Genomic DNA, 15,896 nt, shown 5'->3' on the forward strand with positions numbered 1-15,896 from the left:
CTTGTTGCTTCCAAGGAGCCAGACTTTCTTGTAATTTTTTAAAAATTGGTCTTGAGCAATAGTTCTCCAGACTTTTTTAAGGTCTTAAGGTTTTTCTTTGGACGTTGGCTGATTTTTTCACTCAATTTCAGCCCTACCTTGTTCCTGTTTTTATTTTTGTTAGATTTAACACTGACCTATGAATCATTCAAGCACTCAGGGACCAACTCAAGGAATGAACCACTCTTGTGTCTACTCATAATAGACAACTTAGGAAACAACTACTTTGATATCTTCAGGAAATTTGTTAATTGCAGCCTGTTTTAAAAACACACAATTTGTTGGAATTTCTTTATTTGAATCTATGGAAAAATGTCAAGACAACACAGACAGATATAAAATAACTATTAGCACAAAACTTCAAACTTCCATGTGTTTCTTGGCATGGTGTGCAGTCTGTCCTTAAAAAAACTGAAGAAACTGTGGTGGTGGACAAGTGGAGAACAAAAGAATTGACAGGTCTAAAAACAGCCATCTACAAGAGATAAAGAGTACCGTATTATTCAGACTGTAAGGCGCACTGGATTAAAAGATTTGAGAATTTGAGAAAATTAAAGGATTTAAAGTGCGCCCTATAGTCAGAGAAATACAGTGCGTGAAAAAAATATGAAAAATGCAGCAATGACCTGACAGGACCTGAGAGATGTGTCTGCATCAAACCATCATCAGTGGAAACACACAATGGAACACTATCAGTGATGGATCGAGGTGACTGTTGTCTTGGTTTGGCAATATATAAATACAATTGAACTGAATTGGACTGGCCTCCCCAGAGCCCAACCTGAACAATAATGAAGCAGTGTGGGGTCATCTTGATAGAGAAAGTAACAAAAGGCAGCCAATAGTTATTTGAATGTCCTTCAATAACACTGGAAAACTATGAGTAAAATCAGAAGAAGAGCCTTTAGCTTCCAGGCCACCTTCTGTGGAAGCAGCTGCCAATTCAGGACACAGACACATTCTCTACTTTCAAGATTAGGCTTGAAACTATGGCTGCCACAAACGATTATTTTGATAGTCGACTAGTCACTGATTATTTTTGCAATTAGTCGACTAATCAGATCATCATCCATTGGACGTAAAACCTACAGCTTATTGCACCAGCATGCATCTGCTCTTATATAACTATCATTAGCTTACAGCTTTAAGTGTTTCAGGTATGTGCTAACTAAAAATAAAGACAAGATGATAGTTTATTAAATTATAATGAAATTTGCAGATTGTTTCGGTGAAGTTTAATAAACTCCTTGTTATCTAAAATATAACGGGACACCGGAGTAAATTCTCGAGCATCTCACACTTCTGATAATCAGCTGTCTGCTTGACGTTTATTCAGTTGTGTAAAAACTATAACTTTAATCTCAGCCAAACCGATTTACTCAGGAACAAATAAAATACTGAAAAAAGCCAAACAATAACATTTTAAGTTATCTAAGTGACTTATATATGTTTAACCTGAGTAGCGAAAGACGGCGGTGGGTTTGAAAACGATTTGCCGGGAGTCCGGTGTTCTCACCGGCTCTAGTGAGCCTTACCCTCGGCTAGCTATCGAGCTAGTGGGTAACAGACGTCTCCGAAAACGTCGGAGCACTTTTGAAAATATGTGGTGTCTTGATATTTGAAGTTTAAACAGCTACATTCTCGCCTGAAAATATGTTAAACGTTTATTTTGCGACCCAAAAAGAATAATAAGAGTAATATTAAAACTAACCAGCTGCCACCATTGTTGACAACTGTTCTGGGCCGCGCTATGAATTCTGGGGCACAGCTTCTTCTTCTTCGGGGTTTAACGGCAGTTGGCATCCTTCTTCATGCAGTGCTGCCATCTTCTGTTTCAGTCCGTTATTACACTCTTAAATCCTACTACTTATTCCTGCGTCTTTTGTGATCTTACAAAGCTTCAAACGACGCGTCGACTATTAAATTAGCCGTCGACGATTTTGATAGTCGACATAATCGTGACTAGTCGACTAATCGTAGCAGCCCTACTTAAAACTTTCCTTTTTGATAAAGCATATAGCTAGGGCTGGATCAGGTGGCCTACACTGCTGGGATCCTCTCATAATGAGTGTTTGCTTCTTCACTCATCTTTTTTCACTCATGTATTCATACATCACTTTACATTTAATTAGTTATTATTAATTTCTGGCTCTCTTCCACAGTGTACCTTTGTCCTGTCTTCTTCTCCTCACCCCCAACCAGTCACAGCAGTTAGCAGCCCCTCCTTGAGCCTGGTTCTGCCAGAGGTTTCTTCCTTTTAAAAGGGAGCTTTTCCTTCCCACTGCCGCTAAAGTGCTTACTTGTGGGGCTCATCTGATTGTTGGGGTTTTCTCTGTTAAACATTGGTCATTTTGAACATGATTTAATAAGTTGCTGTTGTTTTTTTCCTAGAAAAATATAAAGAAATGAGAGGCAGCTCAAGACTTTGCACTCTGTCTGTGAAATCCATCTGCCTTACTAAATATTCATGCAAAAGTAAAGGGGTCAGTACTTGTGTCATCACTGTTCCAAAACAATGAGAAACACACATGCCGTGTCTAAAAGCCATCTCCTACGAACTTGCTCTTATGCTTCCAGCGATGTCAGGTTTCAACACATATGCTGTCTGATTTAAGTGCTTAAAAAATCTGGTTTCAACACATAGCAATAAGAGCTTACTGGAGTGCCGCAACGTTGTCTGCTTTGAGCACACACTGACCATTTTGAGTGCTTTGAACAATGCCTGCTTTCAGCACAAGTAGTGACAAAGATGACAGGCAGATGGTTCACATCACACTCTCTGAGAGCTTGAGACACAAATACTCTGTAACTCGAACATACACAAAGCTGCTTCCATATGGAAGACTTCAGTACTGACCTATTTTACTTCAATTTTGCTGCTTCAGTACTGGAACTTATGTTATCTTTTAGTAATGTCATGACAAGAAATTACCCTTCACTCTATAGATTGTTTTACTGAAGGGTTTTTAAAAATTATTTATTTCATTGATGTCCACTTATTTATAATAAATATTTATTACCATATGTTGAGACAGTATGTTTGGGTTTTTTTATATATATTTTTGTGCATAAAGTCCACTTAGCAGCAAGTTTGGCATATCCTCCAACAAAAGTATAAGAAGATCTTTTCCTTTGCACTGCCTGTTTATATCAGACTTCTGCATGAAAACAAAAAGAGTCAAAAAGTGCTTAATATCCACTCTACTCATTACTATTACTTAGTAGCACAACTTAAAATCCCAGTTTTTCTATTATTCTTCAGCCAGTTATTTTCCTTTAAATGCCACTGTACCAACATTTGCAGAAATCTACTTAGGCACTACTACCAAGGTATTTCCAATTCTCCAATTTTCTCAATAAATGCTAACATTCAGCTACTGTTTGCTCTTTCTTTCGTTAATTGTTTTAATTCACTTGGAACAGGATATCCCCAGCTTATGGAACCCAGTCAAATCATAAACTTGCATGTGTTGCATTGCTTATAATTTTTTCCTAAAATTAAATATATAAAAATTATTTAATTAATGTATTTTTTACACTGCAGTGAATGAAGACTGGAAAAATTGTACCCTTTGAAAAATATGAATCTAACAGCACAGAAAACAGGAAAGATAATAATGAAAACGTTTGTTAAGCACAAGAAAAGTGAAGAGCAGTCAGACAGAGTTATAGCAACAGATATCTCCATGAGAGATTCACATAAACAGAAACAGAGAGAGGTTTACACAAAGAAAGAGGAAGATTAATAAAGTGCAAGGTCAGCCATCATGTCAGCCTACTTGTATGGCCCAATCAGTAACACGTAGTAAACTGTGAGGCAATGTTTCATTCGAAGCTTATGGCCCTGAATAAAGTAAATCATGTAGGTTTGTCAGCAGGATCGTGAAATTTTATGAAAAGGAATCTGGTATTCATCTGACAAAATCCACTGGTCTTCGTCAGCTGTTACGAGTATTAGATTCGACTTGATTTGGCTTCAGACTGGTGCTGGCAAACTCATTCACTGGGGTTAGAAGTCGAGTCACTGAAAATTGCAACGGATAAAAGAATCTAAAGCCACAACATCACTGAAGTATAGAGATATACACATTACTACATATAAACATCAACATAACCCCCTGAAAATGAATTAAGTATGAATATTTCACACAAATATTAGACTATAAAATTGCAAGTAGAAGTAGAATAGACAAGGTTATATCAGATTGAGTTCCCACTGAACTGTAGTGCAGTCACGCTGGCAAAACCCACAAAACACATTATACATAAATAAATATCAAGCTTTGGACATGAGGTCTGTCGTGCTTGCAATTAAGCAGCGTCCCTAGTTAGCACAAGCTGACTGATGTGGGTTCATGAGTATTATTAAAATTCAGCTGTGCTCTTTTGATTTGGTTGCGTACAGAAAAGTGGAAGCCAAGTTATTAATCTGTTATAGGTTTTTATCATAATTACAGCTGTAGCATGACTTTGCTCGCACTTAAAAGAATGCAAAAATTGGTTTGCTTTACATTGGTGCTTTAGTGCCATCTGTAGATCCCCAAAATTTGTAATGGCCCAGTGGCTCTAAGAGTTCAGAGAGACTGGAACTGAAGAAAAGCAAATAGAAAAATGTGTGTTTGACCTCTCAGGCCCACCGTACCAATTTTCACATGAAGAAAATACCAGCTATGTTGATGCAGCATCAACATAGTTTAATAGATCAATCCAACATATGACAGATCAACAGCTTCAAAAGATATATCTTTTTAAGTAAACTGGGTGAAAAAATTAGTAGAAGTAGACGAGTAAGGCTAAAAAAACCTGTACACACCAGGAAAACCCAGACAGTGGGACACAATATTCTTCCTGGAAAGCATTAAATATGTCATATTTATCAGTTTCATTGTAAATATTAGGGGACATTTACATGGAATAAAGTGAGGATTTATAAACCCATGAAAATATAATATAAAGCTGCACTTTGCTAAACCAATCATGAATAAGCTAGCTTTCACAACCAGCCTCATTAGGAAGACTGTCATGGCAGAAAGGACATTGAAAGGGCAGGAACTGAGCTATATGAACCCAGGACCGGATTTATTTAGTCCCATATGAATTTAATATTTAAGAGGCCCTTCTTTAGCTATTTTGCAATTAATCTAATAACCTTGATTTTGGATAACATATATAATTTGTTTAATATGTTTGCTACAGTCAACATCTGATAAAATCTGGGAAAACATTTATTGTTGTGTACATCAACTGGGTTCTGGGAATAGAGACTTCTTGTTTGTAACCCATGAGCTTCAAGAATCACAGCCGCACATGTCATTAAGAGGGAATCAGGCATTAGGAAGAAACATGAATCACAAAGAGAGACAGAGTTGGTGCTTTGGGACATAACTCTTTTCTCAGAAAAACATCAGATCAGCTTAGTGTATAATATACTAACCTTTAGATTGTGTTTGTACACTAAGACATGCAGAACAAGTCTATAAATCTATGCAGGAAAAGACTAAGGGTCTAGGTTCCCAGTACATTGTCCAAGCAAAGCTTAACAAAAGCCAAAGAGAACAGACAGCTACTGCTGTTACACCAGATGTTTTCTTGTGCTTCTGTCAATCTTTACAGTCAACCAATATTAATCTGAATAAACATGATCCAGTCAGGTGGCCAGCATCCCGAGAGGAAGGCAAAAATGGCATGACGGGTTTAGCAGCTACTGTGGAAAACACATTATAGCCACAATGGGTTATTCTAGTCTCTTCATTGTGTGAATTCACTGCAGTGTGTTATGATTTGGCTGTGCTGTTCTAAGAGCTCATAAAAGTCTTCTTTTAGTCTATTAAACAGTCTATTGTTTGCAATATTAACGTGTTTTGAAAAAAAAAATATTGTAATACATTACCACTTCATGGCAAAGAAATAAGTTAATCCGTTACTGGTGAAGTCAGAAATGTTATTGTAAGGTCAGCAATAGATTCAAATATCCAAACATAGAAGAACGATGAGCATATTTTCTAAACATGACATGAAACGCATATAAGCATGTGGTACAAGTGACATCATAACTGGTGACATCATAAAAAGCCACAATAAGCAAATGCCAAATATTGACAGGAAACATAAAATTTCGAGGATTTTAATGAGAGTTAGATTAATTCTCACACTGCTGGGACTACAGAAAAATCAAATGTGTAACAGTTTTCAAATATAGCATTTTCCAACTCACACCCAAACACATACATACTGACAGATTGATTTATGGAGGGCAAATGATAAGTTGTTGATTCTGGCTCTGGGACTATTTAGCTAAGATACTCAGAGGGAAGCATGGGAATTGTTTTGATTAAGACAGATTTAAGCATTATTAAGTCATTTGGAGGAGCTGTCAACAGGCTCGTGAAGTTTGGTATGAAAGATTAAGATGAGAAATCTCAGCATTACAGGGTTAAGACCAGAGGCTTGCAAGGCTTGGAAAGACCGAGGTAACTTCAGTTTCAACCTTGGGTTTTTCAAAGCTTACCTCATTGTTCTATGCTGGCTCCTGGGAGTTTTTAACACTGCCAAGGCTGGAGCTACAAGGATGAAGCTAAAATTGTCTTACACTGTCTTTTACTTCCAATGCTACATAAAAAAAAGAATACTAAATAACATTTTATTTATTGATGGTTGCAGCTTGCACACAGCTGTCTTTCTAAGTAAGTAAATGAAGATTCCTTCCCAGTCTTCTTTACCAATGAGCTACAGACTATCTAATTGTGACTCTACTGCTACAAGATGCTAGTAGCACCATTATATTGACCGAGCATAAGTCAAATGTAAGCAAAAAAGTAGCCTAGGTGGTGCTTCCCCTGGAAATTTTAAGCTAAAGTAGAACATAACTGCTTATTATTATTATTATTATTATTATTATTATTATTATTATTATTATTATTAATAATAATAATAATAATAATAATAATAATAATAATAATGGCTCTTCATGAGCCTGAATATTACTGTCACTTAGGGGCGATCGTGGCTCAAGAGTTGGGTGTTCGTCTTATAATCGGAAGGTTGCCGGTTCGAGCCCCGGCTCGGATAGTCTCGGTCGTTGTGTTCTTGGGCAAGACACTTCGCCTACTGGTGTTGGCCAGAGGGGCCGATGGCGCAATATGGCAGCCTCGCTTCTGTCAGTCTGCCCCAGGGCAGCTGTGGCTACAACTGTAGCTTTCCTTCACCAGTGTACGAATGTGAGAGTGAATGAATAGTGGAATTGTAAAGTGCTTTGAGGGGTCCCGAAAAGCGCTATATAAATGCAATCCATTATTATTATTACTTAATAAAACTGAAATTGAAAAATATTTTCCACCTGGGATGTTGTGTCTTGGGTGTTTTTTTCCCCACCAACTGCTTAAATCTTTTATTTACCGTCATGTAAAGGAATCTGTAATTTCTGTCCATTGTTTTGCTTTTCCTATCATTTTAGAGTCTAACTAGCAAGTGCTCCATTGATGCTCAATTGAGTCATTTGTTTACTTTTAGGTCACATATCACAAACTGCCACCTTGCATAGCTTGGTTGTTCTCAACTGTGTGTTTTTTTTTAGACAAGTGGTTTTGCACAATTTTCCTGCATTTGTTGCAAATTCTCTGCTTTATTGGAAGTTGTTTAAGTAGCTCACTTTTTACTAAGTCATCACTGAGGTGTGCAACACCTGTATACTTCATATAACATTGATATTGTGACATTGCACTTTTATATCACATAAAAATACTGGTTTTATTGTGATTAACTGACAGGTTTCTCGATAATGCTATGTCTTAATAACTTAAGTGTTTACACAATCAGCATCTTTTTGCCAACTTTCCATCTTGGCTTTTACTCCAACATTTGTGTTGTTTAAATCTTTTTGTAGTTACCATTTATCACATTTGCTTAGAATAATAGTTTTTTTGTGAGAAATCTTTGGTTCAGTTTGACTTTCATGTTAATGGATAGATAAATATGCTTATATATAGATTTGCAGCTCTGCTCTATCAGCCAGGGCAGTTTGGTTTGGTACCAAAAATACATCTTGGGTATGTTGAACTTTCTCCATAGTGCAGGCCCCTCGTGATGATGTGAGTTTAAGAACAAGTTCTGTAGGAGGAAGACATTAAATCAGGAATAGGAGGAAGGGAAGAAAGACAGAAACTATGTATAGAACTAAAACGTCTTTAAAATAGACCCATCCCTGTGGTCAGTTGTTATCATCGCCTGTTGAAAAGCATCTCTAGGGAAGGAGGAGGCAGCCATCACTGATTCAATTCCAGGAACTGCATTCTTCCATGAAAAGGTTTTATTATAGATTGGCTGCCTACTCATTTTGATGTACTCACTGTACAACTAGAATCCCGCTATTTAAGCATTATGATAGAAGGATGCACTCTGTTAGACCAAGCATATACAGTTACATATTTCTAATATACTTGCATATATATATTTGGCACAAATGATGATAAATAAACCAAGTATATTATACCTTGTAGAGTTTTGCCAGTACTATAGACTCTTCAGATTGCTATGTTTATCTAGTGCATATACACAAAGACGGCATACACACACTGCCAGTCATTTCACACCATTATTATAGTAATGTGCAGGAAAGAAGAAGACTTCTACTAAAAAAATACAATATAAAAATGAGATAATCGACACACAATACACTGCTGTATAAATTTTGTTCACAAAAAAGGAGGGAAAATCTATCCTAGCATTGCTTTTGTATTTGTTGTGTCTTTGTGATACCACAAATGCAGTAAGTACAGCTTAAAATAGGGGTACAGCTCTGTGACCAGTCTTCCTGTTAAGTGGGTGTGTTTGTGAGGGCAGACCTGTGAGATGATGTATCTATTCTTAGAGGCTTAATGCATCTCCTCCCCTGGGTTGCTTTCCCTTAAATTATTTTAGCAGTGGATTCTGTAAATGGACTACCCTCGGAAAGGTTTAAATATTTATTCACTGAGTTGTAAATTTAACTGAGAATAGTACCGTTGGTGGGTATTTCTGTCTCTTCGCATCAATAAAAGAAGTAAATGGATTTCCCAGTAAATGGGTTTAATTGGGTTTGCTTGAGATTTTCCACAAGCTATTTTCTCCAAAATCCTTTCAGCGAGATATCTATTAGATATCTGAATCCAAATGTTTGCTATACAAAAGAGCAAGGTAGTCCAGTTCTTATATAAACAGGCATGTAACCATAATGATACAGCTTCCATTACTCTCTTTAAGCATATAAACAGATACTCGTTGGGCTCAACCATTCACTCTTACTGAAATCCATTTCAAATAACGGAATAGGGATTCACATTAGCAACACTGTAAATAAGGCTTATACTGCCCAGTTGTGCATTACAGTGTATGACAGTTATTTAGAAAATAAATAATATTGGAAAGGTGCAGCAAGCTACACATAAATGTACTTGAGGAATATGCTGCAACCCATGTTTTTCACACTTTCTGCATGTATCTAAACCTCCTTCTCTCAATCTCCAGACATGTCAAAAAGGGAAGCCATTGTAAAGTGTTTTACTGGTCTTTAGTAGAGCAGCACCATCAGTCTCAGCCCCTTATAAAACTGTTTTTAAACACTAGAAAAGAAAAGAAAAAGGTATAAGAAGATGTGAAGACAAGTTGCATAAACAATAGCTAATGGGCAGAAACCTCATGACATACATGCCATGATGCAATGGTGGTACTATTGAATACTGGTACTTTTTACATCTACAGAGTGCCATAAATTAAACAAACTGTATATTCACATGCTTATAGAGCTTAGCAACAGCAGCTGCAAGAGTAACTGTGGTCTGGCAGTTGTGCAGGATTCTCTAATAACCCATACTCTGCGGTCTCCTCTCAGAACCAGCTCTATGGTTAGACTGGCAGAGAGTAGTATGTGTGTGCACTGGTATACATGTTTATGTGTCAGTAATAGGCGGTCAGAAGCACTGCCCTTATTGTCATAGACCCAGTTTAACAGAGCTGATTACATTAAGAGTTGTATGGATTCTAAAACTAATGACTACAAACTGTACGTCCGCGTCGAGTCAGATAAGTGTTACTTAAAAACATCTAACAAGGTGAATTAGGAAGCGCATAGATTTAAATAACAAGAGAGAAAAACAAACAGGAAGTTATGGAGAGGTATGATACAAATCAAAGGGTCAGACAAGCACATGTAGATAGATGACCTGCTGAGTGACATGTGTTTGACTGCCTGCCATCACTTCTTCAAGTTCAGCCTGTGTAAACTGTGCGTAGCATTATTTACGTGCACTGAATACCACCTCCCATACCCCACCCCCCATCTCTACCTCATCTCTGCTAATCTGCATTTATCTGCTTTTAGAGACACAAAGCTAAATAAGGAGCCCACTTGAGTCAGTTTGAGTATTCCCAAGTCTTTTACAATTTATTGGTATTTGTAGGATTCAGACGATAGTTGTTTCACACCTTTTTAAGAAACTCTCAACATCAAAGCAAGCTCAAAAGAAGGAAAATAACAAAACAAGCTCGCAAGGCATCTTAAATTGTTAAATCACGCAACTTTCACTGTGATGTTGGAGTAAAGGTCAAACGGGATCGTCAATTATTGCTTGCATATTTTCAAGTCTTCAATAATCAATGTCAGCATCAGAGTTTCTTCATCTTTTCTTTCAGTTTCTTTGGAATGCAGCGTTTGCAATGCATTATGCATTATTTTTTAATTCCAACTCTACACAAAAGAACTAATTTCATACAAGATTAGTTCTTGTAGCATTTTACAATTTAAAATGCTGCTATTTTACAAGATGTCTGTTTCTATTTGTATGTTCTATTTCTGGATTCTTTCAGTTTTTTCCAACATTTTGTGTCCATGCCTGCACTCTCAGACACACACACACATACACACACAAACCCGTGGTTAAAAAATTCACATGGCTTCAGTTAGTGGGAAAAGTATCACATCCAAAGTAATAACACAAACATGGCAACCCAGAATGGCCCCAAAGGGGATTGGCACAGAACCTAGTAAGCCATTCATCATCAGGCTCATGTTGCTATAAGTCTGTACCGTGCCAGTTTTGGTGACTTTTGTGTGACTTTTGTGTGCGTAAATGCATTACATGTGTGTGTTTGAGGGCACTGCACAGTGCAGCAGAGCAGAACAGAAGCTTAAACAACATTAGGAAGGATTTGCATCTTTTAACATCACAATCCAGTTACAGTAATGAGCAAAGCATACTCTGTGAATATGTGGATGTGACCATGCGGTAACGCTGATGTGTGAATGAACAGAAGAGACGGGAGGGGGGCAATAAGAGGTAATATTACGAGTAGACACTGAAAGGCAGGGAAACCAAGGGACCATCAAGTTACTTGTTCACGCAGAGGGATTGATGCCAAGACTTGTGTGCCAGAACTTTGATTGCTGCAATTTCAATACAGACACTCAAAGTGAAGTGGAATGTAAAGAAAGCGAGAAAAGGTTTCATGTGTGGTCGATACATGACAGATGGCATATGATTTAGCTGAGCTGTCTTGGGTGTGGCTGAGGGGTTCAGTCAAGAGGGGTACAAAAATGAAGAAAGGTAGTAAAGACATGTTGATAGTACAAATAGCACAAGGGTTCTGAGAAGAATAACTGTATGTGGTTGTGTTGTCATAAAATAAATATATGCTGTTTTATCACCCTGAAGACAATGCTGGTTATCCACATTTAAGTGTATGCATGTGTGTATGGGCACTTTAATCTTACCCTCGAGATGGTGAGGGGCATGTTGAAGTCTTTTCCTCCCTGCAGCCTGAAGCCCCAGGGGGCAGGACCTATGAGAGTGACATTGTAGTTGCTGGTCATGGTTTCCTTGTTCAGTGTTGATCTGGCTCACAAGTGATGCTGATGGCCGGAATATATTATGCAGATCAAGTGACAATGAGAATATCACTAGCTTTTGATGAGGGGTAAGATTTTGATCCAAGATCTAGGAAAAGACAAGACATGAAAGACAAGCAAAAAGATTTGTTATTGTGCAGCAATGATAGATATATAGATAGCTAGATAGCTAGATACTTGAGCATTTCCTAAGGTTCAGATCATATGCAGGTAGAGAATCATTAGGGGGTCCACTGTCCCTCGTGGGGGGATACTCCCACAGGGCTTAAATCTGGGACTTTCCACCATTTGACCTTAAAACTGAAGAAGCTTCTCGTTGAGAGGTGAAACGTCAGCAACTAAATAAGTCCCGATGCTTTTCTTTCCAAGCTCCTAAGACTATGATGACCTGGATGACTGAGAACCTTCACAGACATCATACGCAACTGTAAAATTTCTGCTTACAGGCCATTTAGGGCAGCACAACACCCCAAATCCATGATGTTCCCTCTACCATGCCTCACAGCTATGATGTTTTATTATTGGTGCAGAAGCATTTGCACATTACACATTTGCCAAACATTAAATAAATAAAGATAAAGAAAATACATAAAACTGTTTATCAAACTGTTCGTACAATTGTTTCAAACAGTTCACAACTAAATTCATAACTATGTATTTGAATAAGTCCCAAAATTACCTTTTTAGACTTATTCGGTATAAAAAAAGAAACACATTTTAAGTAAAAATAAACAAATAAGATATCAAACATTTTACAATCAAAAAAGAGTTAAATGCTTCACTGAATGTTATTTTAAACCACCATACACTGGAGAATGCTGCAGTTGTTCAGTAGATTAAAATATGTAAATTACCCTTCAGGAAACACTACCAGAAGACCTTCATACACCTAAATGTTAGTAGTAGCATATTTCCTGCTGTTATTATATGAAGGTAAATGCTGTACCTCTTTAATGGAAATTCCAGAAGGGAAAATAATTCCTTCACGGGCAGGTGGACTGTGCAATTCCTAGTTTCCCCTGAAATATCCCCTTCCCAGCAAACACACTGTGTGTGTGAGAGAGGTACAGAGGGATGTGATGCTCTTATATACTAGTTAATGACAGAGGGGAGGGGAAAGGTGGAGGAGGGGAAAGAGGGAGGCGAGAGGGAGAACGGGTATAGGTTAGGATGAGAGGGAAGAGGGAGGAGAAAGAGGAGGGGAAATCACCCATGGGTGGAGTGAGACGAACACAGAAGAGGGGTGAACGAGTGGAGATAACATGAAGGGTGAGATTGGGGTATGGGAGGAAACAACAGAAGAAAAAAAATCAGGTGGCGGGGGATGTCGGGGGGGGGGGGGGGGGGGGGGCAGCAAGAGGGGAGAAGAAGGGAGCAAAGTGGAGGATTAAGGAAAAGACAGTGGGAGCATAGCGCACACAGAGAAAATGATCAGGGGAGGAAGAAGAGGCACAGGAGAGGGGACAGTTTATCTTTCATCCAGATATTTTGGGAACATGGACTCAGTCCTGCAGGCAGCTTCGTTTAAGGTGGAACCAGTGTAACCATATCATGACTAGGGAATTCATTCCAAAGGCATCAATGCAAAGGTCGCTCAGGGGTCATTTAATAATGGCGACTGTATAAGGTCAAGATTGCCTTAAGTCAGTGTGTGATGGTTGTTTAACAACTGCAACACTGTTGTTCCATTAGAAACAATCTAAGAGAAGTAGATATTCATCCATGGCTTTAAATCTGTAAATCTCTAAATCTACAGTGTTTTCTGTGACTTGCATCAACTTCCCCCGCTCTAATAATTAGGCAAACAAGCTTTACCAAACTGAGCACTAAATTACATAATCTATACTATAATCTCAGCACATTTTGGAAAATAGTTATAAATATTTTTCTTTTATACTTAAGGGATATAACTCCTAAGTGCAGCACACTCATTCCCACTTATTTATTTATCAGTACCTCCATTATTTATGTCCAGACAGCGGCAATTTGTCTCATTCTGAGCTGGCTTTTGTCCGTGCCCACTTATTTTACCCCAGACAGATCAATATTGACTTTATATTTATACTGACATAGTAGTGGCTCAATTAAAAACTCATCCCATTCCTTTCTTGGCCTTGACCAAATACACAGTCAGCACATCTTGCCAAGTCATAACTCTGGTTGTGGCAGTGGTAGATACAGCAACCGTAGGCCACAATCAAAAAATGACTTCTCAAGAAAAATCAACAAACATCAAAGCAGAGGAGGGAAGCTGAAGCGTGAGAAAAAGTCTTAAGTCTGTTGGATACAAAATGAGCATGGAAAAGTGTAGGCGTAAAGGGTCTAAAAGACTGAAAAAGAAAAGAGTGTAGATATCTCAGATGAAAAGACCAAAGGATGGAGTAAACGGGCTAACATTTCACATATAGTATGCCGTTAAACACATACAACGCACTCGCACATAAAAAAAAAGATGCTTTTCATTATCCTGCTAATAAACATTCCCGCATTGACAGCGCATACCTCTACAGTACAGCTAGGTAACAAAAGAGCAGCTTTTCCTGGGAGGACCAAAGATGGAAGAGTCATTAACTTTGTTTCCACTGCTGAGCTGAAGCTTCTTGATAGGGTTAGACCTATCCTAAGTTTTACAGTAAATCTAATTACTAAAGGCACTGTGTTTACTTTAGGCTTTATTGCAGATGGCTGATCAGGCATTATGTGAAAACAATAATATAATAGCATCCTTATGAGTAAGATGATCAGATAATCAGGAAGTCCTTGTTTAAAATTTTGCCTTCTATAAAGTTTTCCCAGACCTAAAGTAGTGCAAACTGCCAAATAGCCAGCGTTATATCCTAAAACAATCAGCCACAGAAACACTAACAAACACATTTTGTTTTTTTCCTTCTATCGACATATTTAACATGAAAGTTCATTCATGAAGGAAAAGACTAGAGATTTTTTGCCCACAGATGAAGGCATGGTGTGTTTTGGGCATTAAAGTAGGCAACAAATCAGCGCCGTGACAGATTGATTATGACTGCAAGCTAAGCATCAACCACAACATTGAGCAACAACCAGTGTCTTCATGCAAGGCTCAAAACCATTTGTGCAGGAGCTTTTTAAAATCTCTTTATGGCTCGACTGTGGACTGCTTCCTGTAAGGTAATAGTATTCAGCAGGCTTACAGCCACTATAGGTCCTAATGCTTAAGAATTACTGTACTGCTCATTTTACTAGTTTTAATCTACTTTTTAAAGAAATCTGTTTTCTCATTAAAAACCCTCAGATCACGTATGCACTTTACAGCATGACAACACAAAAGTGTGTTTTAGGGTAGCCATTTTAATCTCTTTACTACCAAATAAAGAAATATAAATGAAAAAATCAGTTTATCTCACTGGCTTTGTATCACTGTCCCATTCTCATGTAACAGGACGACTGGTATTGAGTCCCAGGGAGATATGCTTTCTAAAATATAGACCCATCAGTCTAACTCACTGTTTAAAGACATAAGATCAATTGCTTATGCTGTCAAAAACTGTAACACAGAGAACAAAGGGCATTTGTGAGCTAGAGGATAATAATATTAAACACTAACAATAGTGAGTGGTCTAAAGCACGAAACCTCAGACACCCTGCCAGTCTTTTGTTCTGTCAAATGGTCTATTCCAGTCTCCATATGCTCACCTCTCCACATGCTTAATGATCACAGCTTAGCAGCCTGCAGTCAAACACACATGCTCACACCGAGACAAGCTCCACCCTTTAATGCTATCATAATCTGCCCTTCTAAATAACATTTAATGCATCATCCATGTGAATAAAAGAGGGACACCAACCCCTTAGTCTGCCAGCTGCTGCCCACACCCACCCACCCACACACACATGCACACAACCCCAAGGGACACAACATACATAAAATCTCTATTGTGTGTAAACCTAATGATTCTCATCCAAACTGGGGTCAGCAGAGGTCTGAATACCATTAATTATA

At 38.0% G+C, this 15,896-nt stretch overlaps 1 protein-coding gene across 6 annotated transcripts in view; it reads right to left on the reverse strand.

Moving 5' to 3' along the window:
- pdlim5a (PDZ and LIM domain 5a) overlaps positions 1–15,896 on the reverse strand; it is a 66,765-nt gene that overhangs the window by 46,793 nt on the left and 4,076 nt on the right. For 3 of the 6 annotated variants that reach the window (XM_084945478.1, XM_084945477.1, XM_084945474.1), the window contains exons 1-2: positions 12,864–12,996; positions 11,783–12,005 (exon numbers count right to left, since the gene is read on the reverse strand). In XM_084945478.1, the coding sequence (XP_084801604.1) occupies positions 11,783–11,881 (99 nt within the window). In that variant the 5' untranslated portion in view covers positions 11,882–12,005; positions 12,864–12,996. Of the gene's footprint in view, positions 1–11,782; positions 12,006–12,863; positions 12,997–15,896 lie in introns of those variants that run through there. The other 3 variants (XM_084945480.1, XM_084945479.1, XM_084945476.1) reach the window with 2 other exon arrangements.

The sequence above is a fragment of the Perissodus microlepis genome, chromosome 12 (genome assembly GCF_051167445.1).
Source record: "Perissodus microlepis isolate ML-2025 ecotype Zambia chromosome 12, ASM5116744v1, whole genome shotgun sequence".
Taxonomy (NCBI): Eukaryota; Metazoa; Chordata; class Actinopteri; order Cichliformes; family Cichlidae; genus Perissodus; species Perissodus microlepis.